This window comes from Miscanthus floridulus, chromosome 3 (genome assembly GCF_019320115.1).
Source record: "Miscanthus floridulus cultivar M001 chromosome 3, ASM1932011v1, whole genome shotgun sequence".
NCBI lineage: Eukaryota > Viridiplantae > Streptophyta > Magnoliopsida > Poales > Poaceae > Miscanthus > Miscanthus floridulus.
In genome coordinates, this window is record NC_089582.1 from 86228520 (window position 1) to 86256458 (window position 27939).

General features: G+C 45.3%; 2 protein-coding genes across 2 annotated transcripts; both read right to left on the reverse strand.

Annotated features, from left to right (window-relative positions):
- Positions 1–9166: 9166 nt before the first annotated feature.
- LOC136541856 (uncharacterized) lies at positions 9167–23538 on the reverse strand. Its single transcript, XM_066534014.1, has 8 exons — positions 23531–23538; positions 18485–18553; positions 10863–10932; positions 10650–10790; positions 10179–10566; positions 9853–10096; positions 9689–9774; positions 9167–9613 (listed from the first exon to the last, which is right to left on the reverse strand). The coding sequence occupies exons 3-5, from the start codon at positions 10922–10924 to the stop codon at positions 10365–10367; spliced, it is 405 nt and encodes a 134-aa protein (XP_066390111.1). The 5' UTR covers positions 10925–10932; positions 18485–18553; positions 23531–23538; the 3' UTR covers positions 9167–9613; positions 9689–9774; positions 9853–10096; positions 10179–10364.
- On the reverse strand, positions 22435–27877 carry LOC136543972 (uncharacterized). Its single transcript, XM_066536275.1, has 10 exons — positions 27168–27877; positions 26875–26898; positions 26407–26439; positions 25072–25088; positions 24699–24749; positions 24245–24504; positions 24049–24085; positions 23874–23931; positions 23627–23703; positions 22435–23530 (listed from the first exon to the last, which is right to left on the reverse strand). Exons 1-8 carry the CDS (start codon positions 27875–27877, stop codon positions 23900–23902), a joined length of 1164 nt encoding a protein of 387 aa, XP_066392372.1. The 3' UTR covers positions 22435–23530; positions 23627–23703; positions 23874–23899.
- Positions 27878–27939: the final 62 nt, after the last annotated feature.

A 27939-nucleotide genomic window follows, 5' to 3' on the forward strand; every position in this document is an offset into this window, starting at 1 on the left:
AAATAGGGGGTTGGAGTGTTTAGCTACTTTCTAAATGCTTCAGATTCCTCTCCCTAAGGACTTATCTATAAGTGATCATCCAGGACTTACAGTACAGCTGTGTGGGCTACATGGCTCTGGCTTTAGCTCAGTATGAGGACCTTTTCTAGCTTGTTAGTGATTACCTTTATTGGTGTAAGAATAGCTTGACGAATTGGGTATATGACAGCCTCTACTCTTATGTATATAGCTATGATGGAATTGTGTCATTCGACAGGGGTTCCTATATCTGTTTGCCGAGTGAATCTAATGGCCCTAACTTGTTAGATGAACCTTTGAAAGGCTTCATAGTGAACCCTGCCTGGTCACCTTGGTAGTGTTTTGAGAGTAATTAACACGGGCATATGCATATCATGACTCTTAGTGAAAGTGTACAACCTCTGCAGAGTATAAAATTGGTATATCAGTCATGCTCACGGTCATGAGCGGCCTTAGAACATTTACGGAATAGATGATCACTAACAATTATCTGTTTATGCTATTCATTATTCTTGTTTATATTGATCATGTGTTTTACTTTGGGATTGAATCAACTTGTTGCTACTCTTATGCTAAAATTGTGACAATTAAAAGTTGAATGTTGTTAAACCTGTGTCAAGCCTTTTGAGCCTCATAAACCCCATGTTACACTTGTTGAGTACGACACGTACTTACGCTTGTTTATTTTCATTATTTGGATAAAAATCCCGAATGGGCAACAGATGGCTATGGTAATAACGACTTTCCTAAGGATTACTAGACTTGTGGTCAACCAGTTGACGTCCCTGTATTTATAGAGCTTCTGCGAGAAATTTTTCTTTATACTTCCGCTACATTTATATGAAGACTATGTCTTATTATTTGTGATGTAATAAACACTTGTGATGATACTATTTATAATTTGTCGGCTTATGTCTGTGACTGATCTATGGACGCACATAATATTTTGCATCCTATTTTATCCTTAAAATCAGGTGTGACAGATTGGTATTAAAACCGTGTTGACTCTAGGACGCAAGCAGTTGGTGCGGGACCTACGGGATACCGCGCAAGGAAGGGAGAAAGATCTAGTCTAACTAGGATTCCTCCCATGTAATCTTAGTAGTAGTATTATTCTGTAATCCTACTAGGATTCTCTCATTGTAAACCGACTAGGATTCTAACCTCCTGACTATATAAAGGAGGGCAGGGTTCCTAAAGACAGGACTTTTTTCACACAGAACAACACAACACTTGACAATCAATCCAACGCAAAGGCTAACGCCGACTGGACGTAGGGCTATTACTCAATCAAAGATCGAGGGTCCGAACCAGGATAAATCGACTGTCTCTTACGTTAACCGTCGAGTTCCGCATACGCTGAAGCCCGAACATACTGCCCCGGGTACCCCCGTGGCAGGCTATCGGTGGTCAAACATCGACAGCTGACGCGCCAGGTAGGAGGTTTCGGTGACTTTGCATCTGAGAGCTCGATGGACCTCGACAACATGATCTTCTCGACAAGATCAACCTTCATCCTTGGTTCATGGATCTGCGAGGCAGGTGACAATGGCAAGCTCCAAAGCCGTCTCCTAGAAGATTTAGATCATCATCAGGACTTTTTCATTTTGGCGACAACGACAGATCACCTTTCTAGAAGATTCGTGTAGCTCGTGATGTCCAATCCAACTCAGATTTCGTGACTTCACGCATCCAATTCAAACTCAGGCTCTACTTTCGAGGCGGAGTCTTATCCGAGTTCTTTTGGAAAATCGAGTTCTTTTCCGATAGGGCTCCGGAACACGACATCAACCTATCAAGAATACAACTCGGAGTACACTCAGAGTACTCTAAAGAAGATGGGTCCTTTTCCGTTCGGTCTCGGCAACATGGCAGCGTCTTATCGGGCACAGCTCGAAAGACCTCTTAATCCAGTGCTTGGAATACCACTGATAGGAGCTTAGAAAGGTCTCGTACTAACCGTAACATCTCAAGACTGCATCATCCACTGGCCAGGTTCTGTTCCTGAGGATAGCAGTACCCGCCTAGTTGACACAACAACGACAACAGCCCTACCTTACCAAGAAGGAGACTCGATCTATGACCCTGAAGCCTCTACTAAAGTTATCAACAACTCTGACAGTATGGAAACCAACGCTGATGATAGAACAACTCACGCTTGAGAAGTATTCATGATTCACCATCCTCGATCACCATTGGTCCCCCCAGAAGCGCCCAATGTTAGGTCTTCAGATGAATCCGAATCCAACATATCACCATTTACCTAGGGGCATGATGGTGAGACTGAGAGTCAGAGGCAAGCCAGAGAGAGAAAGAACAAATTAAAACAAGGACGTCAACGCCATGCTAAGCAGCGCAAGGAAGCTTGGATCAAATATGAGTCAGACCTAGATGAGTACAATAGAAGAAAATCAGAGCGAGAGGTCAAAGAAGGACGAGCAGTGACTACACCCTATGATAAGATTCGAGAAGCACTAGAAGAACTTAGGACGACTTCACATCCCAATGAAAAACAAGAATAACTCCAGGACTTCCTCTGATCAATAGTCCTAAGGACGCACGATGGAAGGGCCCGCTCAAGACTACCTGATAGGTCAACATCTCATGAGCAGGAAGATCAAAATCAAAGGAAGTCCGCTTTTGAGAGACTTGGACCAAGTGGAAGTCACAACAGAGAAAGTAGAAGAAATCATAGTCAAAACGACCGAGTCGAACAACCAAGAAAGGCCAGAAGCAAAGCACCTACTCGGACAGCCACGGAAAACTACTCTCACCAAGACAACAGTTGGCAAGAAGGGGGCACTGAATCAGAATACACAGAAGCCAGAACGCACGATAGATTCCCCTATTTTGCAAACAGACTTGCTTCAATATGACTGCCTCACAAATTCAAGCCGTCCAACCACTCCAAGTATGATGGCAAGACCAAACCAAGGCAGTGGCTTAGGATTTACTCACAATCGATTGAATTGGCCAGAGGAGACGATGACATCAAGACCTTGTTCTTTCCCATGGCCCTAGAAACCATGCCCCTTCAATGGTTTGACAAATTGAATCCAGGATCAATCAGAAATTGGGAGGACTTGCAAAGAGCTTTCTGTAAAAATTTCACGAGTATCATTACACACCCAATCACCCACGTAGAGTTAAAAGGACTCAAGCAGAAAGGAGGTGAAAGTCTCAGAAATTACTATCGACGATTTGGCGAACTATGAGCTCAAGTACATGACATCACCCAACGAGAAGTAATCGAAGCTTTCTCTCACGGAATCATGGCTAGGTGGCAATTTCAAGACTTCTGCAAAGAAAACCCAAGAAACAATGAAGAATTCAGATGAACAGTGGAAAAGATGATTACCACCGAGGAAAAGACACGAGAAAGATTCCCGGATAGAAACAACCGAGACAACCCGGACAAGCAAAATCATCGAAACAACAGACATCAGGAAAGAAAACGTGGACCAGACAACACCATAGCAGTGACTGACAAATCAAGGAAGTTTTCCAAGCCCAGAAGGTATGATGACATTGAAAACATGCATTGCATCTTGCACCCCAAAGGAAATCACACCATCGGAGATTGCTACACCTTCAAAGATCGATACACAAGGAAAGATAGTAAGGAGAATACCAAAGAAGGCAATCAGAAAAATGAAGAAGACAACCATGAAGACAAGGGATTCCAAAAATCTAGGGGGACAGTAGTAGTAATCTTTGCTAGGGTTCTAGATTCCAGAAGCAAACATCAAGAAAAGCTAGCGTTACGAACCATCATGGCAGCAGAACCAGCTACACCAAGATATCTCAATTGGTCATAGTATCCAATCCAATTTTTAAGAGAAGACCAATGGACTAGCATAGGAAACGCAGGCCATTACCCACTGGTTCTAGATACAACTATTGCCGGTATGACTGTCACGAAAGTACTAATCGACAGGGGAGCCGGACTCAACATCATTTTTTTAGAAACTCTAAGAAAGATGGGACTACAACTCGCCGAGATGATTACACCAACAAGCATGCCTTTTTATGGCATAGTACCCGGCAAGGCAGCAATGCCACTTGGACAAATCACTCTACCGGTTACTTTTGGGACTCCCTCGAACTACCATACAGAGTTCATCAAGTTTGAAGTTGCGGACTTCGATTCATCATATCACACAATCCTCGGGCGCCCAGCACTAGCAAAATTCATGACAATACCGCATTATCCGTACCTATTGCTTAAGATGCTAGGGCCTAATGGTGTCCTTTCTCTTCGGAGTGATTTGAAGCGCGCTTTTGACTGCGATGTTTAGGCAATCCAAATTGCAGCAAAAGCACAGGCCACCGATGGAAGAAAAGAAATAGCCACTATCGCAGCAGAAATGAGCCCGGAAGAGCTAGTGATACCGGCTAAAAAACCCAACATCCTAGCACCTCCAAAAGAAGCCGACGTCAAGCAAATCGACCTGGGCACTGGTGATCCCTCCAAAACGGCAACCATCAGCGCTCACCTCTCGGCAAAATAGGAACTCGCGCTCACCAATTTTCTTCGGGACAACAAAGATATCTTCGCTTGGAAGCCGACTAACATGCCAGGTGTCCCAAGAGAGTTGGCTGAGCACAGAATTGATATCAATGAGGGCTCCAAGCCTGTGAAGCAACGACTATGACGATTCTCACCCGACAAGAAGGCAGCAATTAAAAAAGAAATCACAAAACTAATGGCAACCAGATTCATCAGAGAAATCCTCCATCCAGATGGGCTAGCAAACCCAGTTCTAGTACAGAAAAAGAATATGGACGAGTGGCGCATGTGTGTCGACTACACAGATCTCAACAAACACTGCCCGAAAGATCCATTCAGGCTACCACGCATTGATCAGATAGTTGATTCAACAGCAGGATCTGCCCTATTATCCTTCCTTGATTGCTATTCAGGATATCACCAGATCGCATTAGAGGAACAAGACCAGAGCAAGATATCTTTCATCACTCCATTTGGTGCCTACTGCTACAAAACCATGTCATTTGGACTCAAGAATGCTGGTGCCACTTACCAAAGAGCTATCCAAACATGCCTTGGTGATCAGATCGGCGAAAACATAGAGGCATACGTGGATGACATAGTAGTAAAGACAAAGAACCTAGATACACTAATTGAAGACTTAAAGCAAACCTTCGAAAACCTAAAAAGATGGAGGTGGAAATTGAACCCAAGCAAGTGTGTATTCAGAGTTACTTCAGGACAACTACTCGGATTCTTGGTCAGTCATCGCGGAATCGAAGCAAGCGTTAAGCAAATTTGAGCCATAACAGAGATGGGCCCTCCTCGAAGTGTCAAAGATGTGCAGAAGCTAACAGGCTGCATGGTGGCCCTAAATCGTTTCATATCAAGACTCAGCGAAAAAGGGTTACCTTTCTTTAAACTACTAAAGAAGACAGACAAATTCGAGTGGATAGAAGAAGCCAGCGAAGCTTTCAAGAAGCTCAAGGCATACCTAACTTCCTCACCCATTCTCACACCTCTAAAGAAATACGAAGACATGATGTTGTACATGGCGGCAACTTCTACTGTGATCGGCACAGCGATTGTCGTAGAAAGAGAAGAAGAAGGGCGTGTATATAAAGTACAACGCCTCGTATACTACATCAGCGAAGTACTGTCAAAATCAAAAATCTGGTACCCACATGTGCAAAAACTACTCTACGCCCTCCTAATCACTTCACGCAAGCTTCGCCACAATTTTGAAAGCCACAAGATTACCATGGTAACAGATTTCCCACTCGGAGACATCCTACACAACAGAGACGCAACAGGGTGCATATCTAAGTGGGCAGTTGAACTTGGTGCTCTCAATATTGATTTCACCCCATGGAAGGCAATTAAATCTCAAGCCTTAGCTAATTTTGTTGTCGAGTGGATAGAAATTCAACAACCTATGTCAAAAACCATCCTTAATCATTGGAAGATGTACTTTGATGGATCACTCAAGCTAGGTGGAGCCGGTGCAGGCGCTCTCCTCTTTTCTCTAGATGGAAAACAACTCAAGTATGTCCTTCAGATACTATGGCAAGCTACAAACAATGAAGCAGAATACGAAGCCCTCATCCACGGGCTACGAGTGGCAATTACCCTCGGAATCAAGCGTTTACTCGTATACGGCGATTCAGCAGTAGTCATCAATCAAGTCAACAAAGATTGGGATTGCACCAAAGAAAACATGGGCGCTTACTGTGCTAAAATACGAAAGCTCAAAAAATATTTTCAAGGATTAGAAATTCTACATGTCCTGCGCGATTCTAATATTGTGGCAGACGTCCTCACCAAGCTTGGATTAGACAGGGCGAAGGTCCCACCTGGTGTATTCATAGAGGAGTTATCAGCTCCCTCTATCAAACAACCCGGTGAGATTACCCCTAAAATCTCAGCTAAAGGCACCCAGATTTTGGTAATCACCACTTCATGGACCAAGGTTTTTATCGATTACATCAAAGAGAATAAGTTGCCAGCGGAAAAAGAGGAAGCTACTAGAGTTGTTCGCAGAAGCAAGAATTACGTCCTAGTGGGAGACAAGCTCTACAAAAGAGCTGCATCATCAGGAGTACTCCTAAAATGCGTCTCATTTGAAGAGGGCAAAGAGATCCTAGACGAAATACACTCAGGTTGCTGTAGAAATCACGCCGCTTCAAGAACACTAGTCGGCAAAGCATTCCGCACCGGTTTCTACTGGCCAACTGCTTTAAAAGACGTAGAAGAACTCGTCAGAAGATGCAAAGGTTGTCAAATGTTCGCAAGACAAGCTCATGTGCCAGCTCACAACCTCATCTGCATCCCACCCGCTTGGCCTTTCTCCTACTGGGGGCTGGATCAAGTAGGACCTCTCAAGAAAGCAAAAGGCGGTTTCGAGTACATCTTCATATCAATTGACAAGTTCACCAAGTGGATTGAATACAAACCACTCGCAAAATACAGCGTAGCCAAAGCAGTCGAGTTCATCCAAGACATTATGCACCGCTTTGGCATGCCTAATCAAATCATCATAGATTTGAGTTCTCCCTTCACAGCCACTGAATTCCAAAGTTGGACACAGGACTGTAGTTTTAGCATAGATTACGCATCAGTCGCACATCCAGAGGCCAACGAATAGGTAGAAAGGGCTAATGGACTCATACTAGCTAGATTAAAACCAAGACTATATGAAGAACTAGTGGACTATGAATCAAAATGGATTGAAGAATTACCCAAGGTCGTATGGGGACTACAAACTCAAATAAGCAAAGCAACCAGATATTCACCTTTCTTCCTAGTTTATGGATCAAAAGCCGTACTACCTACCGACTTGATCTGGACGTCACCAAGGATAGAACAATACGATGAAGGAGAAGCAGAACACACCTGAAGATTAGAACTCAACAGTACAGAAGAAGTTAGAGTAAATGCTACCCTTCAATCAGCAAGATACCTACAAGGATTAAGACGCCACTACAACAAGAATACCCAGCATCGATCACTACAAGTTGGAGACCTAGTACTAAGAAGAATACAAAAAACCGACGGACTCCATAAACTACTCAGTCCATGGGAAGGTCCTTTTATCGTCACAAAAGTCACCGGACCAGGCACATACAAGTTGATAACCGAAGATGGAAAAGAAGTCAACAATACATGGTACATCAGCAGCTAAGAAGATTCTACGCATGAAAACAACTCAAGGGAAAATATATATACAAACCACAAGAGATCAATGTTCATGATCAATAAAGATGGTGCTCATCGACAACATATGTACTATTATGACTTATCAATGTTCATGATCAATAAAGATGGTTCTTTCTAAACAACATGTCTTATTGTGGCTTTCCCCGAGTTGTTTCCAATGAGCCCAACCAAAAAGCAAAATGGCTGAAAAGACGCCTGAGCATACCGGCTGAGAGCAAAAGAGCTAAAAAGATGCTTGAGCCCGCCGATGAGGGTAGCTAATAAGCTAACACCCGAACAAAAAAGCAAAATGGCTAAAAAGACGCCTGAGCATACCAGCCGAGAGCAAAAGAGCTAAAAAGATGCTTGAGCCCGCCGATGAGGGTAGCTAACAAGCTAACACCCGAACCAAAAAGCAAAATAGCTAAAAACATGCCTGAGCATACCGACCAAGAGCAAAAGAGCTGAAAAGATGCTTGAGCCTGCCGATGAGGGTAGCTAACAAGCTAACACCCGAACCAAAAAGCAAAATGGTTGAAAACACGCCTGAGCATACCGACCGAGAGCAAAAGAGCTGAAAAGATGCTTGAGCCCGCCGATGAGGGTAGCTAATAAGCTAACACCCGAACAAAAAAGTAAAATGGCTGAAAATACGCCTGAGCATACCGGCCAAGAGCAAAAGAGCTGAAAAGATGCTTGAGCCCGCCGATGAGGGTAGCTAATAAGCTAACACCCAAACAAAAAAGCAAAATGGCTGAAAATACGCCTAAGCATACCGGCCGAGAGCAAAAGAGCTAAAAAGATGCTTGAGCCCGCCGATGAGGGTAACTAATAAGCTAACACCCAAACCAAAAAGCAAAACGACTGAAACTAAGCCTGAGCATAGATCAGAGCAATTTCAAGACAAGACCCCCCAGCTCCTTGTCCCAAATAGCAAGAGGCTCGGGGGCTACACTTAGAAGATCTCACGAAGCGCTACACGGTTTCGCTCAAGAAAGCACTCGGACGACGCTTGTACCTACTCGACAAGATCTGAAGGAACAAGGCGAGGCTTCTAGAGCTCTACCATGAAGTGCTCGGGGGCTTGACGATCCTAGGATGTCTTTGTGACCAAGGAAAGGACCAGACGCCGACCATATCTTGAGTTAAGCCAAAAAGAAGTTGAAGATACTTGAGATCTCCTAAGTCTTTTCAGTACTAACAAGAACACAAAGTTTGTCGAGACAACGATCTATACCGAGTTGTTTACAAGTCACAGACAAAAGCCAGACAAGCACTCTTCAAATCAAGAAAGTCTGTCAAAACATCAATCTACATATACCGAGTTGTTTACAAGGCACAAACTAAAGCCAGAAAAGCACTCGACAGATTAAGAAAGTTTGTCAAGACAATGATTCACCTAAGCCAAGTTGTTTATGAGACAAAGAAATACAGACAAAGAAGACATCAACAAAAAATAAAGAATCTTCATTCAGTCTTCAAGTATAGTGTTTTATTACAGAAGCTGGAATACAAAGGTCAATTACATCAAGCATTGTCATCAGGAGAAGAAATATCAATGTTAAGATTATCTACAATCTTCCTGGCTAAATCATCGACCTCAGGCTCCAACTTCTCAACAGCATCCAGATACTCTTGACTCTCGGCTTCATCGGCAACCTTGGACAAAGGAAACTTTAGAGAAAGAACCCAGACCTGGGCAAGAACATTCATGGTACACAGATGGGCACACCTCTTCACGAACTCCTGGAAATGGGTCGACACTTGGGGAATGAACTGAGCCCAAGAATGACCATCATCTGCTGGAGTCCGGAGAAGGTCAGCTACTGATCGAAAAGACTTCCACAGAGCTTTCCAATTCTCAGTAGCCGTTGCCAACTTGCCAGTCAAGTCCTCAATGGTTTTTTGGGCCTGCACAAGATCTCTATCAGCTCCACGCCTAATCAACTTAGCAAGTGTGAGTTCTTCTTTAGCTCAAGTAATTACCTCCTCAGCCTTATTGTGGCTAGTACGAACGAGTGTCTTCATCTCCTCGATACCCTCCAAGAGCTTCTACTTTTCAACTCGGAGAGCTAGACCAAGCAACAAAAGACAAGTCAGTAGAAAGGCAAATTTGAATACAAAGGGAAACGAAAAAGAACTCGCGATACCATGGCACTCTTTCTTCATGGCCTCCACGTTTTTTAAGGCCTCCTGGGCAGCTGCATCCCTTTGCTTTTCTACCTCAACTACCCAGGCACAGAGAGCCTTCTCCTCCTTTTGATGCATCTGACGCTCAGTCTCTAACTTGGCCCAACAGAGGTCAAGCTCTGCCTTCAGGGTACTCACCTCAGAAGACAATTTTTTCTCATTTTCAGACGAGAAAAAGAAGCTGGTATGATTATGAGGAAAAGACTGAGCAAAAAGAGAGAGAGAAACAAGACATAAGGATAGAAGAAAAACGAACATCCAAAGAAAGAACTTCAGAAAAACTTACCTAGAGCTTTTCCCCGAAAGAAGTCGCCAAGGTCGCCAAGGTTCCCCAGGCAGCAGTCAGCTCCGACAATCAATGAGTGGCATCAAATTGCTGCACCACGTCGTCAGCCAAAGGCAGACCGCCAGAAGCAAGAAGAGGAGAGGGAGAAGCCGGCCGAGGCAAAGAAGGCACGACCAGGGCATTCTCCTAGGAAGCCACGGCCAATCCCTCAGATGAACCCGCCGCCATGGCCACAGTCACCTCAGGAGTTAGCAAATCAGCGGCTGCATACTCTGTCTCCCTCACAGCCACCTCGACGACCGTGCGTAATGAGTTATGAGACTCAGTACACAAGGGCACACTAGAGGGCTGATAAGAAGTTGACTGAGGGTTCAGAGAAGACGAAGGCCTAAAAGTTGACAAGGAAACTCGACGATAAGAATAAGAAAAAAGGGGAACAGAAGCAAAGAAATAAAACCAGAATTCACTCACTTAGCTATCTTCTTCTTCATAAAACCAAAAGAAGACCTCGTAGGGGAAACCACAACGGCAAAAACATTGCCGCCACCCTGCGACAGGAGCGGTGTAGCCGGTACTGGAGCCCCAGAAGAACTCGAACCCGATGACCGCTTACTACAAGAGAACAAGACCAAAGTCAAAACAAAAAGAGGGGTTCAACAATGGGAAAACAAGAAAAGAACTCACCGATGAGTAACAAGGGCAGCATCATCATCCTCTTCTTCCTCACTCTCGACCAAGGCCACCATAGCACCAACTGAAAAAGGACAAAAGTACTCAGTCAAAGATAAAAACAAACAACAAAAGGACAGAGCGTATTAATATGCTCACCTAAGAGCATGCTAGCTATAACTGGAGTACCTGGACGAGTACTCGATTGATGAGACTTCTTGGCAGCAGACAGAGCAGAAGAAGAATTATCCGCTTGCCCCCTCTTTCCAAAAGTACGAGAAGCTCAAGGAACTGGATGAGGAACATACTCTACATATACATCAAGGTTTGTGGAAGAAACACCAGGAAATATTGTGGTAGTCTGAAACTTACTGGTCAAGGACAACCTAGCAAGACTACCCCTAGCCTCCACATTTGCAGGGAAATCATCAAGGGGAATTGGATCAGCGAAATTATGCCCCAATTCCTATAAAAGAGTAAAACAACAAGACAAGGAAGATTAAGCAAAAAGTGGATACGACAAAAGACATTCAAAAGTACCCGCATAAGAAAAGAACAACTCACAGCAGGGGGGGTTGTTAGCACTGTACTCAAGGGCAGCAAGCGAGACGACGCTTACTCCTTTCAGCATCTTCTGAAGATGCTCGAGCACCTCCTCATCAGTCAACTCAAGGACAGGGACCATACGAGAAGGGTCCTCCGCCCCAGAGTACTCGAAACCATAATGTTCTCGCTCCTTCAAAGGTTGAACTCGGCGGCGAAGAAAACTAGAAATAATCCCAAAGCTAGTCAAGCCTTGTTGTTTCAGTGTGCAAATCCTCTCAAGAAAAGGCTTGATCATCTGGAGCTCAGCCGCCATCACAGGATTCTTTTCCCATCGGTCATTAGCCAAGGGACCAGATTCAGAATGAATGGAAAGAGGAGGAATCAAGTTGGCGGCATAAAACCAGTCAACACACCAATCCCTCACAGAATCAACCAGGTCATAGTCAAAGAATTTGCTCTTAAGACCCTGGCGAAACTGAATCCCGCAGCCACCAAGAACACTGGTGTCATCGCGGCGGGGTTGGGGCTTCAGGCGAAAGAAGTAACGAAAGAGGGAAAGAGAAGGAAGAATTGCAAGGAAAGTTTCACAAAGATGAACGAAAACAGAAATATGGAGGACAACATTGGGGGCAAGATGGTTCAGGCTAATCCCAAAATAGTTGAGAAATCAGTGAAGAAAGGCATAAGCAAGAAGGCAGAGACCAGCACGGATAAAGGAGACGAAAAGAATAATCTCACCAGGGCCTAGAGCAGGGACCTGATGCTCGCCTGGAGCTCTCCAATCTACAATATCCTTGCTCTGAATCAGACCATCGCTAACGAGCTCACGAAGCTGATCTTCAGTTGTTGTTGGAGCCGACCAGATCTTCTGAGCAGCCCTCATCGCCATGAATTCTTGATTTTCAATAATGGAGAGCGATGCTTCCTTGTCGACACAGGTCGCCTGGGACTTACTCACAGACTTCTTCCTACCCATATACAAGCAAAGGCAATGGGGCACTAAGAATAGAGAAGGCTCAGACGGCAGCGCTCAGATGACGGCGGCAATGGTGACAACGGAGTTTCGAAGGCTAGGGTTTCAAGGCAAAGGCAAGGTACCAAAGAAAAGGAGGAGAAAGGCCTTTAAATGGATTTTACACTAGTAAAAACATGGCCCACCAGGCCCATTTTAACACGGCATGAGGACGCAATGGTCCATTTACCGACACAGCTAAAATGACGGACGGCTCAAATCCACACAACGGTACAGTTCAACAGGCAGATTTCAGACTTATCCATCCAGCACCACAACGGAGTTATCATATTACTACAAAAAGAACTCATCAACAATAAAGCAAAAAAGGGTTACCTCACAAGGAGTGCAACAACCCGGTCCTTACAGAAAGAACTCATAAATCTCATCAACAACTGGGGCATCAGGAGAATAAAGAATAACAACTCAGAAGACAAGATTCTTTCCATTATAAATGGTTTCAAAAAATAGAAGATTACATATCTTACAAGACCCAATGAACTCAGACTACGACAAGCAAAGTAGCAAAGAGGAACCTGGACACGGCTAGGCTCTAGAACGACTACGTGTTCCAAATTGCTACTCGGTAGAACAAACCGCACTCGGCTACACTATTTTCTTTAAAGGACGGACGTAGTGCATCCAAGGTGGAAATCAGCAGCACGGTGGGACAACATGGAGCAGAGAAGGCCGACAGGCATCTGTCTACCCAAGTCCGATGTGATGCTGGATATGGCATTGATCTGCACCGGATAGTCTCAGGGCAGGCGACAAGGATCAACCCAGAACTGCCAGATGAAGGATCGCATCCCACATCACAAGACTCCCTCCAACTACCGCCACGTACTTCTAAGTACAATGCTGCTGCAGGATTAGCCTACCTCTAATCCCTATCACAAGACTCCCTCCAGCTATGGCAAGATACACAAGAATGGCAAAACACGCCTAGAGGCTGCTCTACTTCACAAACTACCATATTCATGACTACGATTTCAGAACACGCAACAGAATGCTCGATGGATCGAAACAGCACACAAGGAGGATATTTATAGGCCAAAGAAGCGGTGCACATGGACCGGGAGCACCAACGGAACAAACCTAACAAAGGACACAGTGAAAAGACAGAATTCAATGAAAGAGGACTCAGACGTGAAGGAGCAGTACTCAAGAACGAGCATATTCGGAAGAATATACCAACACTGTACAACTTGTGAACAAACAACATTTACTATCACCAACCACCATACAACTACATCTGACAACAGCAGACTACCAGAGAACATGCCAAGAATCTGTATCCAAGTTCTTTTTGGACAAAAGAACCCAGCAAGAGGCTCAGGGGCTAAACTCAGTGAGTGCATTTTTTCCTTCAAAAAGAGCACATCACACAGAAGACTTCCTCAAGACAGTCGTTTTTCAAACAACATAAGATTCAAGACCCTCCAACTTTTTATTCCAAATAGCAAGAGGCTCGGGGGCTACACTCAGTGAGTGCACTTTTTCCTTCAAAAAGCGCACATCACTCAGAAGACTTCTTCAATACAGACCACTTCAAGGCCACACGACAAAAAGAACCCGGACATAGCTATATCCGAGCTCTTTTTAATAAAGAACCCGGGTATATGCTCAGGAGCCCTTCGACAAAGAATCAAAGCAAATTAAAAAGAAGACCCTCCAACTCCTTGTGCCAAACAGCAAGAGGCTCGGGGGCTACTCCCAAATGGGAATATTTTTTTCTTCAAAAAGATACACACCACGCGAAGATCTCACGAAGCGCTACATGGTTTCGCTCAAGAAAGCACTCGAACGACGCTTGTTCCTACTCGACAAGACCTGAATGAACAAGACGAGGCTTCCAGAGTTCAACCATGAAGTGCTCGGGGGCTTGTCGGTGTGGGACCTACGGGATACCACGCAAGAAAGGGAGAAAGATCTAGTCTAACTAGGATTCCTCCCATGTAATCTTAGTAGTATTATTATTCTGTAATCCTACTAGGGTTCTCTCATTATAAACCGACTAGGATTCTGACCTCCTGACTATATAAAGGAGGGCAGGGTTCCTAGAGACGGGACTTTTTTCACACAGAACAACACAACACTTGACAATCAATCCAACGCAAAGGCTAACGCCGACTAGACGTAGGGCTATTACTTGATCAACGATTGAGGGTCCGAACCAGGATAAATCGACTGTCTCTTGCGTTAATCGTCGAGTTCCACATACGCTGAAGCCCGAACATACTGCCCCGGGTACCCCTGTGGTAGGCTATCGGTGGTCAAACATCGACACAAGCCTAGTTAGCAATGATCGTTTTAGCCTCTTTTGCTTCACTCATTTCATGCTTTCCTTCTCACTCTTGTTATTTGCTAAATTTTTATGCTTCTTTTGTCTTACTCTGTTATGAAAATTATTGCTTCTAACCTAACTAAATCTAATTCTATAGATGTCTCGTGCCAATAAGACCGCTCGCATCAGCACCGGAGGCTACTACCCGCCTCGTGGCTTGTATGAGTCCATGGAGCCATGAGGGGGAACCCTAGGAGCAGGAAGTTGACTCGCCAGCACCTACACCTACGCCTGAGCCATTCCAGGAAGAGCCTGAAGAAGAACCCAAAGAAGTGGAGGTAGTTGTATTGTCTGATGATGATGATGAGGAGGCCATTCAAGAAGATCAGCCTACCCCTGCCATGGGATGGACTACAAAGATCTAGTACAAGCCGGGGTGTGAATCCTCCGTTTCGCACCACCGACTTATGGGGATTCTTCAGACCTACTACGCTGATTGGGATGCAGCTGTGGAGTATGTCTGCGAAGAACATACGCACCCTCTAGAGGACACTTATTGGAAGACTAGGGCGTGCATCTCCATTAGGGATGAAGAGAAGGAAGCATATCAACTGGACGCAACCTATTCACAATATGCTCGTTGTGCCACCATGGAAGATGGCATAGAAGATGCAGTCGCTGAAGCCTGCATGGGTCTCCGTGGCAGTTGTTTTGAGGATATGAAGGAGGATCAATATCAATTCCTCCCTCGCCAACACCCTGAATTGGAATGGGCAATGATGGACCCTTAGGGCACGGATCCAACTACTCAAGTGATGGTATATTTTGGTTGTGAGTTAGTAGGAAAGATTCAGCGACTGGAAGATCAATTAAAGGCACAGCAGGAGACTCTTAAGAGGTACCAACGAGTGATAAATGACCAAAGGGAGAGCCTCAGCCTGCCAAGGAATTTTGAGAAGCTTCCCCATAAACCTCACCCATAGGTGTTGGAGTTCCTTTCTATGTAATAAGACATTAGTAGCACGGGTCAAGTTGAGTCAAGTGGTGTGGTGTGAACTTTGGTGTGCCTAGTTGATTTATTATTATGTTTATGTGTGAGTTGGATTTTGTAATAAGTGCTGGAATTTTGTGGGCATGTCCGCAAGTTCCATAGTTAAGAATATTAAAGTTTGAGTCAATAAATACTTGTGATGATACTATTTATGTGAAGACTATGTCTTATTATTCGTGATGTAATAAACACTTGTGATGATACTATTTATAATTTATCGGCTTATGTGTGTGACTGATCTTTGAACACACATAAGATTTTACATGTCATTTTATCCTTAAAATCAGGTGTGATAATAAGCTAAATTATAGAGCACAAATTACTTAGCTACACAAACTAAGCATTGTGACTAACAAGGTTACTAAAACCAAATTAGCCACTCAAGGAAGTTACTTCTATGCTACACAAGCAAGAAGGCAACTAGCAAGCTACTAAAGCTAAACTAGTCACAAGAGCAACTACACAAGCACAACATATATGAAAGTAATACAAGCTTGTGTTTCATGGAATGCAAACCACCGAGAAAATGATGAAGACAATGTTGACATGGTGATTTTCTCCCAAGGTTCACTTGGTTGCCACCAAGCTACGTCCCCACTGTGTCAACCACTCACTTGGTGGTTCGGTGGCTAATTGGCATCACTCGCCAAGCCAGCACGTCGAACACCGCAAGAACCTACCCTGAAAGTAAGGATAGCTCAATGACACGCTCAACTAGAGTTGCTCTTCGCGATCCCCGTAGGGTGAGCACAATGCCCCTCACAAATCCTCCTCCGGAGCACCGCACAATCTTCTCACGTGCTTCAACGGAGTCGTAAGCCACCAAACCGTCTAGGAGGTGGCAACCTCCAAGAGTAACAAGCACCACCAGCTTGCAACATGATCACCTAGTGCCACTCGATGCAACCTCATAATGCAATCGCACTAGAATCGCTCACTCACTCAATCGGATGAACAATATCAAGCAAGAGTAAGTTAGAGGGCTCCCAAGCACACCTACACAAGCCACCAAGGCTCAAGGGTGCTTAGCTACTAGCCAAAGGCTGGCCAACACTTTTATTTATAGCCCTAAGGGCTAAAATAGCTGTTACCCCTTTACTTGATGAAACCCGCAGCGACCGGACACGCCGGTCATAATGACTAGACGCGCCAGGCCCTACGTCCGGTGGCCGATCGGCTACTGCAAGTCCACTGAGATCAAACTCGGCCACGTGATCCAAATGGTTGCTTTGCTTTGCACGCCAACATAACCATGACCGGACGCAGCGAACGAAGACCAGACACGCTTCACTAGCGTTCGCTCGCATGAACCAGCATGCCACCAAGCCAATGACCGGACGCACCACTACCAGTGTTCGATCGTTTCCAGAGAGGTCCCCGAGCAGCTTTTGGATGACTGGACGTGTCAGGTGTAGGACGATCGGACTCACTACCGCGTCCAATCCTCACAGGCCCTGCGTGCTAACACCAACACCTCCACGTCATTTATTGCTAGCATTGACCAGACGCACCAGCGTCGCCTCCGATCACCTTTAGGCGCCAGTGTCCGGTCATGAACTCGCGTGCCACGATCGAGTGCCAGCACTGACCGGATGCGCAGGTCCCACCATGGGCCGCGTCCAGTCACTCACAGTGACACTTCCTCGCCTCCTTTTCTTCACCTAATTGATCCATTTCAACTCCAACTTCTCCTCCTTTGCAAATGTGCCAACACCACCAAGTGTACACCACCATGTGTATGTGTATTAGCATTTTCACAAACATTTTGAAGGAGTTAGCCACTCAACTTGCCACTCCACTCGATCCTAGCAATGATGCAAAGTTAGATCACTCGAGTGGTATTAGATGACCGATATGCAAACAAGTTTGCCCCTCTTGATAGTACGATCATCTATCCTAAACTCGGTCATCAACTTCTCTACACACCTATGACCGGTGAAATGAAATGCCCTAGGTTATATCTTTGCCTTGCGCATTCCATTCCATCTCCTCCAATGTTGATGCAACATATGCACCAATATGATCAACAATTATATGATCCACTCTATATCATCACATGACCATATTGGTTCATCGATCTTGACTTCACTTGCACTTCACCGTTGCTTCGGTCCATTAGCGCCAAGTCATCACTCAACTTGCCCTTCACACTTACAACTGGTCCGTCGAGTCAAGCCTTGTCTTGATCTTCTCCACCTTAGTCACATGACTTAATGTTATGTTTTATATGCAATGAGTTCCTTCATCACATGTGTGAGCTTTGCAATATCTTTGAGCCATCTTCACCGTCATGGCATATGTTGCTCACACACATGTACTTGTGGACTAATCGCATGTGTATCTCACTCAAACACATATTAGTCCACCTAAGGTTGTCACTCAATTACCAAAACCAAACAAGGACCTTTCAACCGGTCCTTAGGAAGGGTGAACATAAGTACCGAAAACCACATGCACTTATTCCCCCTATGTTGCTAAAAGCCAACTTTTAATTAACCATCCATTGCAATGAGCCAATAGTTAGGATTATTCCATCATGAAGTAAGTATCAAGTGTCATTATAGGTTGGAGCAGCTAAGCACAACTATATTTACCCATGTAAAACCCTAGGTTCAAGGAAGGATAAAAAGGGCTAGTCAGAGTCCTTAGGGTTTAACATACTAAGACACATGCATAAAAATAAAGTGTAATTAAAGTTAAATAGGTAAACAATATGCTTCAAGGAATGTGCCAGCACTTGCCTTCCTCGAAGTCGGGCTGCTCAGGACCTTGTTGATCGGGTTCTCCTTCCCCCACAAATTGCTCCCCATCTATACGCATCAAACGGTACATACAAAGAAATCATGAACTTAATTAGAAACATTCACCATTACATAGATCAAGCATAAACAAGCCTACCAAGCTATTCTACGCGTCGAGAGAAACTCGTGGGTCGAGAACCGCTGAAATCGAAGTTAAAACGGAGAAGATATGCTCATTTTATGAATCAGTGGCAAAACTGTAATGAAACCAAACTATTATCGGGTTTAAAAATAAATAAAACATAAATTCATTTAAAATTCTGGACCATGAGTTGAATTTGCAGAAAAGCCAAGGGCCTTTCCGTAAAAGCAGCGGCGGCTGTCGGTCGCGATCCATGAACCAGCGGTGGACAGTGCCGGTGGGGGTGGTCCACGGGTCCACCGTGGACCGGTGGTGCTAGGGGCACGGCGGTGGTGCGAGGCCGTAGGCGCGCTGCGCGCGAGGAAGCGGACCCGACCAGGGCCTTTGCCAGCGACAAGGGGTGGCCCGAGGCGGCGGTGCGCGCGGAGGAGCGGCTCGGCCTCGCCGGAGTAACTCTGGCCAGTCATTCCGACGCACAGAGAGGGAGAAAGAGGGAGGGGAGGGCACGGACGCGGTCCTTACCACACGGTGAAGCTCGTCGACGAGCTCGATGTGCCTAGAACACGACGGAGAGGGGTGTTCAACGGTGGCAAGCTCGGAACAGTGGTGAGCTCGGACATTGAGGGAGGAGTGGCGAGAGCGAGCAAGAGTGTGTGTAAGAGGGAGTGAGAAGGCGACAGAGGGCGCCTTTTATAGGTGCTCGGCCACCAGCGAGCGTGACCGAGCGGGCAAGGCGAGGCGGGCGGCGACGACGCCTACGAGCGGGCGCGCGGTCAAGTGCGAGCGTGGCTCGCGGGCAGTGGCGGCGACGGCGCTATGCGGGTGCGCGCGTTGCGGGAGGAGGCGGCTACGGTGCACTGCATGGCTGGCGCAGAAGGGGCACGTGGCGTGGCGAGGTGGCTCGGCGCGGCGGCATGCGGCGGCCAGCGGGAGGCGTGGGAGTGACGGTGTCGGCGCGACTGCTCGCGGTCAAACGCGGCCGCGGCCCTCAGGGTAGGGCGGCAACGGCGCAAGGCGGGCGAGGAAGGGCACGGTTGTGGCCGCTACATGCCCAGGCGAGCGCGGCCACGCGGCTTGGCGCTGCGGCTTGGGCTGCGCGAGCAGCGTGGGGAAGGAGACGACCCTGTAGCAGGGTCACTGATGGGTGGGTCCCACCCATCGGTGACCCTGTCTCGTGGGTCCCGCGTGGCAGGGAGAGGGAAGGGGAGGGCGCGCTGTTGCGGGCTGCTAGGCCGCCTGGCCACTTGGGCCGGTTGCGCGAGCGGGAGGGAGAGGCAGGGCGCAGCCTGGGCTAGGCCGCGCGGGAGTGAGAGGGGGAGGAGGGGAGGGCATGGCCAGCGGGCTGGGCCGGCTCGCCTATGGGCCAGAAAAAGAGAAAGAGGGGTGGGAAATAAAAGAAAGGCTTTTCATTTTTCTAAAGAGATTTTTGGAAATGATTTCTATCCTATTTAATATAAACGCGAACTAAAGACACAAAGACAACCAATAAAAACCGTGCCGCAGCAAGAATGCAACAAATATTTTTTCTACCTTATATTTCTTTTAGTTTATTTTGTAAAATTTTTATTCTTCCCTAGAAAAATAAATACAACTAGCCCAATTAAATTCAAACTAATTCAAATAAATTCTAAATTTTAGAAATAAAAATTAGGGTGTTACACTTGTTTGCCACAGAGTGAAGTAGCCGCTGCCATCAAACTTCTCCACCTCAAATCTGGTATCTGTCAGCGCCATCCTACCAACCCGCGGTTTGATCCATTTCTTGACGATCTCACCGCCCGATCCACCCGCCTTGACAACCGGCTCAGGCAGATCAACCTTCTTGGGGCCTCCTTCCCGGCGTCTGTTCCAACCAGCGTCTCCTCGACAGTCTCCAGACTGCTTGCTGATGATCACCATCGAGCTGAGCCTGCTAGCTCTCACCCACACCGCCACCAGAGCAAACCACCTAGCTCTCACTACAAAATATATATATATTTGGCTAGCTTTGCTCTCTGGTCTTTTATCTATCTTGCGATGCACTCAACCAGCCCCTCTGCTCCTGGTTTTATTTCACCGCGTGGTCACTCTGCTGCTCGCCAATAGCCGTGCCGTGTCTCCTTGAGCTGTGAGCCTAATCTTGAAGGCTCATCTTGGATCTTGCACACAAGCTCATAACTAGCTTCCGCAAGAAACCTTGACTTTCAAGACCACTAAGGATGGAAAATGAAAATGGATATCCGCATTATCCGATATCCGTATTCACTAAAACCTGTAATATGGATATCCGTATTCATATCCGTTTCTAATATGGTAACTAAATGGATATATCTGAATTCGTTTTTCAGTGTTTTTCTTTATTCGATTCCAGATCTGTATTCGATAATATCCGGCAGTATCCGTATCCACAGAAACAATAAGGTATCATGAACCTAATTAAAAGTTTTCTCTTCATAATGAGTAACCAGTAATTTAATTTTATTGTTACTAATGATGCATTAGAACCATTTAATAGTATATCTAGAAATAACTTTTAATATTAATTTAAAATTATTACGTATACATAAAGATTAAAATAATTTTAGTATCTTCTAATTTAGTTTAAACCTAATGTATTTGTTGTTTACATTATTTTAATACTTTACTTTATTTATTTGTTGATATAAATTACTTTATATAAAATATATTTTATGATATATATTTATCATAAAATATAATTTGTATAATTAATTGATATTTCTAAGTATTAATATTTATTAATAACTATATTATTTTTATTAGCTATCCTTGTCTACATTATACACACAAATAATTTAACCTCTACTTGTGTATTAATTCTGTAATTCCAAAAATATTGATAAAGCAAAATGGCTATTTGTTTTCTATAATTTTTATTTAAATTTCCTCACTTGACCTATTATTTTATTAAATATTATCCATTATAATTTAGTTTACTTGATATTGGAGATTATTATAAGTGTACTTTCATTTAGTTAACTTTAGTTAATGATGAACTAGTAGTAAAATTTCATTCATATACATTGAGGTTGCGTTTAATTCACGAAATAAAAATTTTTGGATGTCACGTCGGATGTTTCGGAGGATGTAAGGAATTTTCGGATACTAATAAAAAAGCTAATTACATAGCTAGTCTGGAAACTACAAGACGAATTTATTAAGCTTAATTAATCCGTCATTAGCGCATGTTAGTTAGTGTAGCACTTATGGCTAATCATAAACTAATTAGTCTTAGAACATTCGTCTCACGATTTCCAACCAAACTGTGCAATTAGTATTTTTTTTGTCTATATTTAATACTTCATGCATGTGTCACAAGATTCGATGTGATAATTTGGGATAAAAAATTTTAAGAACTAAACCAAGCCTGAATTTAACAATATACACTTCAAGTTGAATCGAGTAAAACATTTGTTTTGTATCCGAATCTGAGACATTCATTTTGTATTCATATTGAGAAATGTTCGTGTCCATATTCATATCCGAATTAAAATATAGTAAAAAATGATATCCGGATCCGACACCACGCGAATCCGATACGTTCCCTTCGTGAAAGACCACCCCTGCAGCTCAATACCGGCCCTGCGTTGCACCGTGTGAATTGAAGACCATGCATGCGCACCAGCCTGTACTGAGTGAATTCAAAAGACCAAACCAGCATGCATGCATCTGACATGCACCGTGTGAATCCAAGGACCACATTAATTATCCAACGTGCATGCACCTTCAATTTGCACAGCACCGTACCTTATTGAATGCATGCACCGATAAACCTAGCCTTTATTTAGTTCTCCAAAAGTGAACTATATAAAAAAAATTCTCCGTTACATTAAACTTACGATACATGCATAGAGTACTAAATGTAGACGAAATTAAAAATAAATTGCACAGTTTGCTTTAACTTTACGAGACGAATCTTTTGAGCCTAATTAGTCAATGTTTGAACAATAATTTACAAATACAAACAAAATGCTATAGTAGAAAATCATGCACTATGCAAAGTTTGCCGAACTAAACGCGCCCTAGTTGGAACCCCGGATGTTGTCGCGGGCACGACACAGGGAAAAAAAAAGTTCGATGGTATAATTACAAGTTAGGATACTTATCAGTTGGGGTGTGTTTAGTTCTCTAAACTTTGGACATCCAAAAAGCACGCAGCACTGTAGCAGTACTGTAGCACTCATTTGTATTTGTTAATAATTATTCAACCATTGACTAATTAGGCTCAACACGTTCATCTACCAAAGTACAACCAAACTGTGTAATTAGTTTTTTTTTTACCTATATTTAATACTCCATGCATGTGTTTAAAGATTTGATGCGATGTGATATAATGAAGAATCTTGCACTGTGCAAAATTTAGAGGTGCAAATTTGGTGGAACTAAACAAGGGCTTGGTTGGCATTGGCAACAATTTGATGGAAATAACAGCAGCGGTTTCAAATTGATATTTATAGGAGTGCCATTGTTCGCCACAAAGTGAAATGGAAATTATAATTTGGCAACAGAAAAATTATTTATGAAACCTACGGCGAACAATGTGCCTAATGTTGAGACAGTAACATAAGCCACGTGTTACTGCTTTGTACCTAATGTTGAGACAGTAACCAGCCTGTTCGGCTGAGCTTATACGATCGTGGATTATTTGCTGGAACAGTATTTTTCTCTCACACCAAACCAGCTAAACCAGCCAGCAGTAAATAATTCACAATCGTTTACGACGAAACAAACAAGCGAACATAAGCCACATCCAAGATGGAAAGTCCAACCTTGTGGCACAACCACACTGCAAGCGAAGGCACTGACTTATGTACCATGGAATGGGACCAATGTAAGGAGAGCGGGATATGAATCACTGAGCGCTGCAACAATACAGAATGGTAGCACTGGGTGTGAAAGCAGCTCACCTGGAAAAAAAAACTAAGGTACATCAGCTCGTTGATGAGTAGAGCACAATGTATCTGCCAAATTGATGGCCATGGTAGCATCGTAGGAAAATTCACCAGAAAGTTTGCATGACGCACGCAGAAACAACGATCAGTTCAACTGCTTCGTAGTTGGGCAACCCAAAATGTGGAACCTGTACCACAAAGTTGCATCTTGAATTCAACATGAATGGAAGCAGTAAAAAGACCAGTAGCATGGGCTATGTTTCTGAAATGCAGATCATAGACTGCAATTCAAAATAGTTCAAGGGGCATAAAAATGGTAGCATAAATGGTGTAATATTATACTGTTTCAGAGGATTACCATTCATCTGTTGTGAAGCCTCATCATCACTGATAGTCCTTCAGGATAAATAACTGAGCTGTGGGAAACAAAATAAATATGTAGTCAAATATGAGGTTGCTTAAAAACTAGTCACCTATATTTGTACCAGTAAATTGGCTTTTATGTACAGAAGTATGAGCATTGGCATGTTGACCTTTGCCGCTGTGTTGGCAGGGGTAGGACCATACAACCTACATGAGAGGAAACAAATACTTGAAAAAATTACTGAGTTTGTGTTTCTAAAACCTGTAACAGAATAGAACTAAATATAGTTATTAGTGAAACTATAGATGATAGCATTTTTCATTGTGTAAAGAAATTGTTGCTCCTAAGGTCTGTATGTAGCCTACAAAGGCAAAACTTGAAAGGGTCATGTGCACTGTCGTCAGCAGGAAGAGAATGGAAAGAACACAAGCTGTGGCAAAACTTGAGACAGCAGAGCCCGTTCGTTTAGCTGTGGCTTGTCGTAAACGATCGTAAATTTCCAGCCGGAACAGTATTTTTCTCTCACACAAACCAGCCAGCAGTACTTCTTCACGAATCAGCAACGATACGAACCAGCCAACCGAACAGGCTGGTCGATCATTTACACGTGTGCATACGAAGCAACCTGTAGTCATGGACAGAGTAGTAGCTTTTATCTGAAAGTGTAGTAGCGCACCATTATCTGAAAGGGCAAGACTTTTGTCTTGTTTTGGCCATCGAGCCCGAATATAAATTGATAGAATAAGTAAACAGGTACTGGGTAAATATTTTAAGAAGGAGCAATACGATTTTATTACTCCACGGAATTTGATAATTTACCTTGAAAGTAAGAACATATAATAGCAGGTGACGGTGATATGACTGGAGCAGCTGCAGAATCATAGCAATGCAGCATAAAACAATATGATTCTGCAGGAAAATATAAAAACTAAATTAGCAAGGAAAGAAGGGGCAAGCAGCAATAACTTTTAAGGACATGCATCAGTATAGGAATAGCAATAACTTTTAAGGACATGGATTTGTTGTAGTGGAATGACATTTACTAAACATTCCAAAATGTTCCCAGGGTACTGCAGCACCACGAAACTTGGGATGGAGCAGCACGTTGGAAAAGATGGTCTGAAGGTTGTACAACCAAAGTAATGTTTTCTTAGTCCCAAAATGTGTTTGAATGGAAAGGTGAGTTGCTTACCTTTTGGAATAGGTACATGATGGTGGGCAATGATTTCAAGTCGTCCGATTAATCGCGATTAATCGTCCTAATCGGTCCTGGATGCTCGATTAGGGACCTCGACCCGATTAGCTCGATTAGGGGCCTGGTCGTCCGACTAATCGTCGCCTAATCGCGATTAGTCGTCCGATTAGGGGTGGGACGACTAGTTTTGGCTGTTTTTTTTTTGCTGCCGCGCGCGGGCCACTGGGCGAGCGCGCCAGAGCGCGAAAACGCAGCTGCGTGAGCGCGCGCGCGCGGGGTCACGGGCGCGCGGGTCACGGGCGCGCGCGAGCGTGGGAGGGATAAGGGGTTTTGGCTGGTAGCGACAAAAATTTCACGGGAAATTAACAGCCGCCGCCGGCCCTGTGCTCGCGACTCGCGAGTCGCGCCCGCCCTCTGCTCCGCCGGTGGCCGGCGCCCCTGCAGCCTGCTCCTGCCGGCGGCCCTCTGCTCCGGCGGTCCCGCCCGCCCTCTGCTCCCGCGGTGGCCAGCCGCCCAGCCCTCTACATCCTGCTCCCGCCGGCGGCCATCTGCGCCAGTCCGCTCGCCCTCTGCTCCGCGGTGGCTGGCCATCTGCGGCTCTGCGCCCGCCCGCCCTCTGTTCCTACAGGTGCCTGGTCGCTCAGCCCTCTGCTCAGGTGTCTGCTCCCGCCGCCCTCTGCTCCAGCAGGTGGCCGGCCCTCTGCTGATCTATTCCCGCCGCAGCTGCCTCCCTGCCGTTCAGGTCCTTCCCTCATCCCCTGCTCCTCTGCCCTCTCATCTCTACTCCTCTGATTTGGATGCTTCATGTTCTCTCAGGGGTCAGGGGCTCAGAGTTAGAGCTGCATTCCTCTGATTTGAAGGCCTGAAGGTGCCGGCCCTCTGCTCGTTGGTGATGAGCTGCTCTGACGACTGTATGTCCATTTTCCCTCCCCATCTGCTCTCCTGACCTACATGGCTGCATCCTCTCTGGCTCTGCTAGTAATGCTGCTAACTATCAGCCTTGTGCTTGTACAGCTGTGGAGCGACGACGTGCAAACGTGGAAGTGATAATGCCGATGCCTGACCTTGACGGAGGTGTTCTACATTCATCATCTGGGTCAGGTGCAGCTGCCACGGCTTCCTCAGCTAGTCCAGATGTTGCAACACTAGTTGAGAGGGCTATTGCAAAGCTACCTCCAGAGCTTGCTGCCCAGGAGTCCTGATGCATAGGACGATTATATGGACGACCAGGGTCGACTAGGCTCGACTAATCGGCCTGGTCGACGACTAATCACGATTAGTCGCCTGGTCGGTCCTATAGCGACTAGGTTCGACTAGACGACCTGAAAACATTGATGGTGGGGCTGGACATATGTAGAATGACTCCTGCAATGATATTACAACAAAAATTTGTACTTGCTGTGTATAGACAGTATATCTCTAAAGTAGAAGATCTCAATGAAGAGAAGTGTCAGTAAAGTTCATTTATAAACGTAGGGAGGGAGGCTATTATATGAATGCAATGAATTACAAAGAAATTAGGAAGGAGTGTGAAACATAATTTGGGGAGCAACATGTAGAAAATCTCAGTATGCAATTTTGCAAAGAATCAAAGCAATGGCAAAAAAATGACTGGTTTCACCAGATAGGAAGATAGCATTGCTAAATGTGACCCTGCGCACAGTATCAAAATGAAATGTTGTACATTCTTGGCATAAAGAAGAAGTACTTCGGACTGAGCCATTTAAAAATTCCATTAATTTTGATATCATCTTGATCTCTGGATTCTCCATTTTGCTTAGTCCGTTAGTCTCTGAATACCTGAGGGTAAGCAGTCGAATGAAGCTGGTCATAACCAGAAGCATTGGTCCAGCATCAGAGCGAAACAAATCCAAGTGAGCAATCATATGTACATGAGCAAGGATAGGAAGGAAATGAGTGGACCAATGTAAATCGAAGAGGACCTGTACCAATCAATTGAAGGGATAGCAAGAATAGTGATAGTCACCCTAAGAGGAATAAGGTGAAGATGCAAAGTGGATACAAATTCTGCACAAAGTAATCAGTTAGCCCTAGAAGTAAACGATACCCAGAAATAGGAAGGGAAATTTCACCTGTGTATAACTGGTGGCGGCCTCCTCTGCCGATGATGACAGGGTGAACAGGACGACGGGTCGATTCGGCGCCGGTGGCCGGACCATGGGACGGAGTAGAAGAAGAGGGCGAGCCGCGCAGCCAAGTCACTGACGGGGGAGAGGAAGAGGCAACGCGCGGCCGTCGTCCGAGCCGGGCGCCTAGCGTGCCGGTGGCGAGGGAGAGGAAGGGCCTTCGAGCTCCTGGACGCGAGGCCGCGGCGACGTAGGGGTGGAGGGGGCACGGACGGCGGCCGCCAGCGCGGGGCGTCGTCGGAGGCAGGGGCCACGCTGGGCCGGGGCCGGAGCGGGCGAAGTTTCGGGAGAGAGGTGGGCCGGAGCGGGAGCGGCCGAGGCTGCGGGAGAGGAAGGCGGTGTGCGGCGCTGTGGGCCACGTACGCCGAGCGGCCCCTTTTCTCCGTGTCTTGGAAGCAACGTGGAGGGCTGGATGGGGCAGGAAGCTCGTCGAAGGTTCCAGGCAGTGGGTAGCTGACTTTTGACGTGGAATCTGACGGCCAGGGAAAGCAGGCGACGTGGCTCTTCCTGGGAGCAGAAAATGGTATACACAAATAAGGGGGTATACGGTAGATTGGGCTCCTTTTCCACCTTGTGTCTGCTGCCTTCTCATGAGCACAACACGCGAGGCCCTGCTGCAGTCTCCTCACAAGCGTCTCTCTTCCGTGGTCACGCATTCACGTTGCTGCAAGAAACACTTTGCTGCTTTTGAGCTCGCCAACGGTGCACCGTCTCCTCT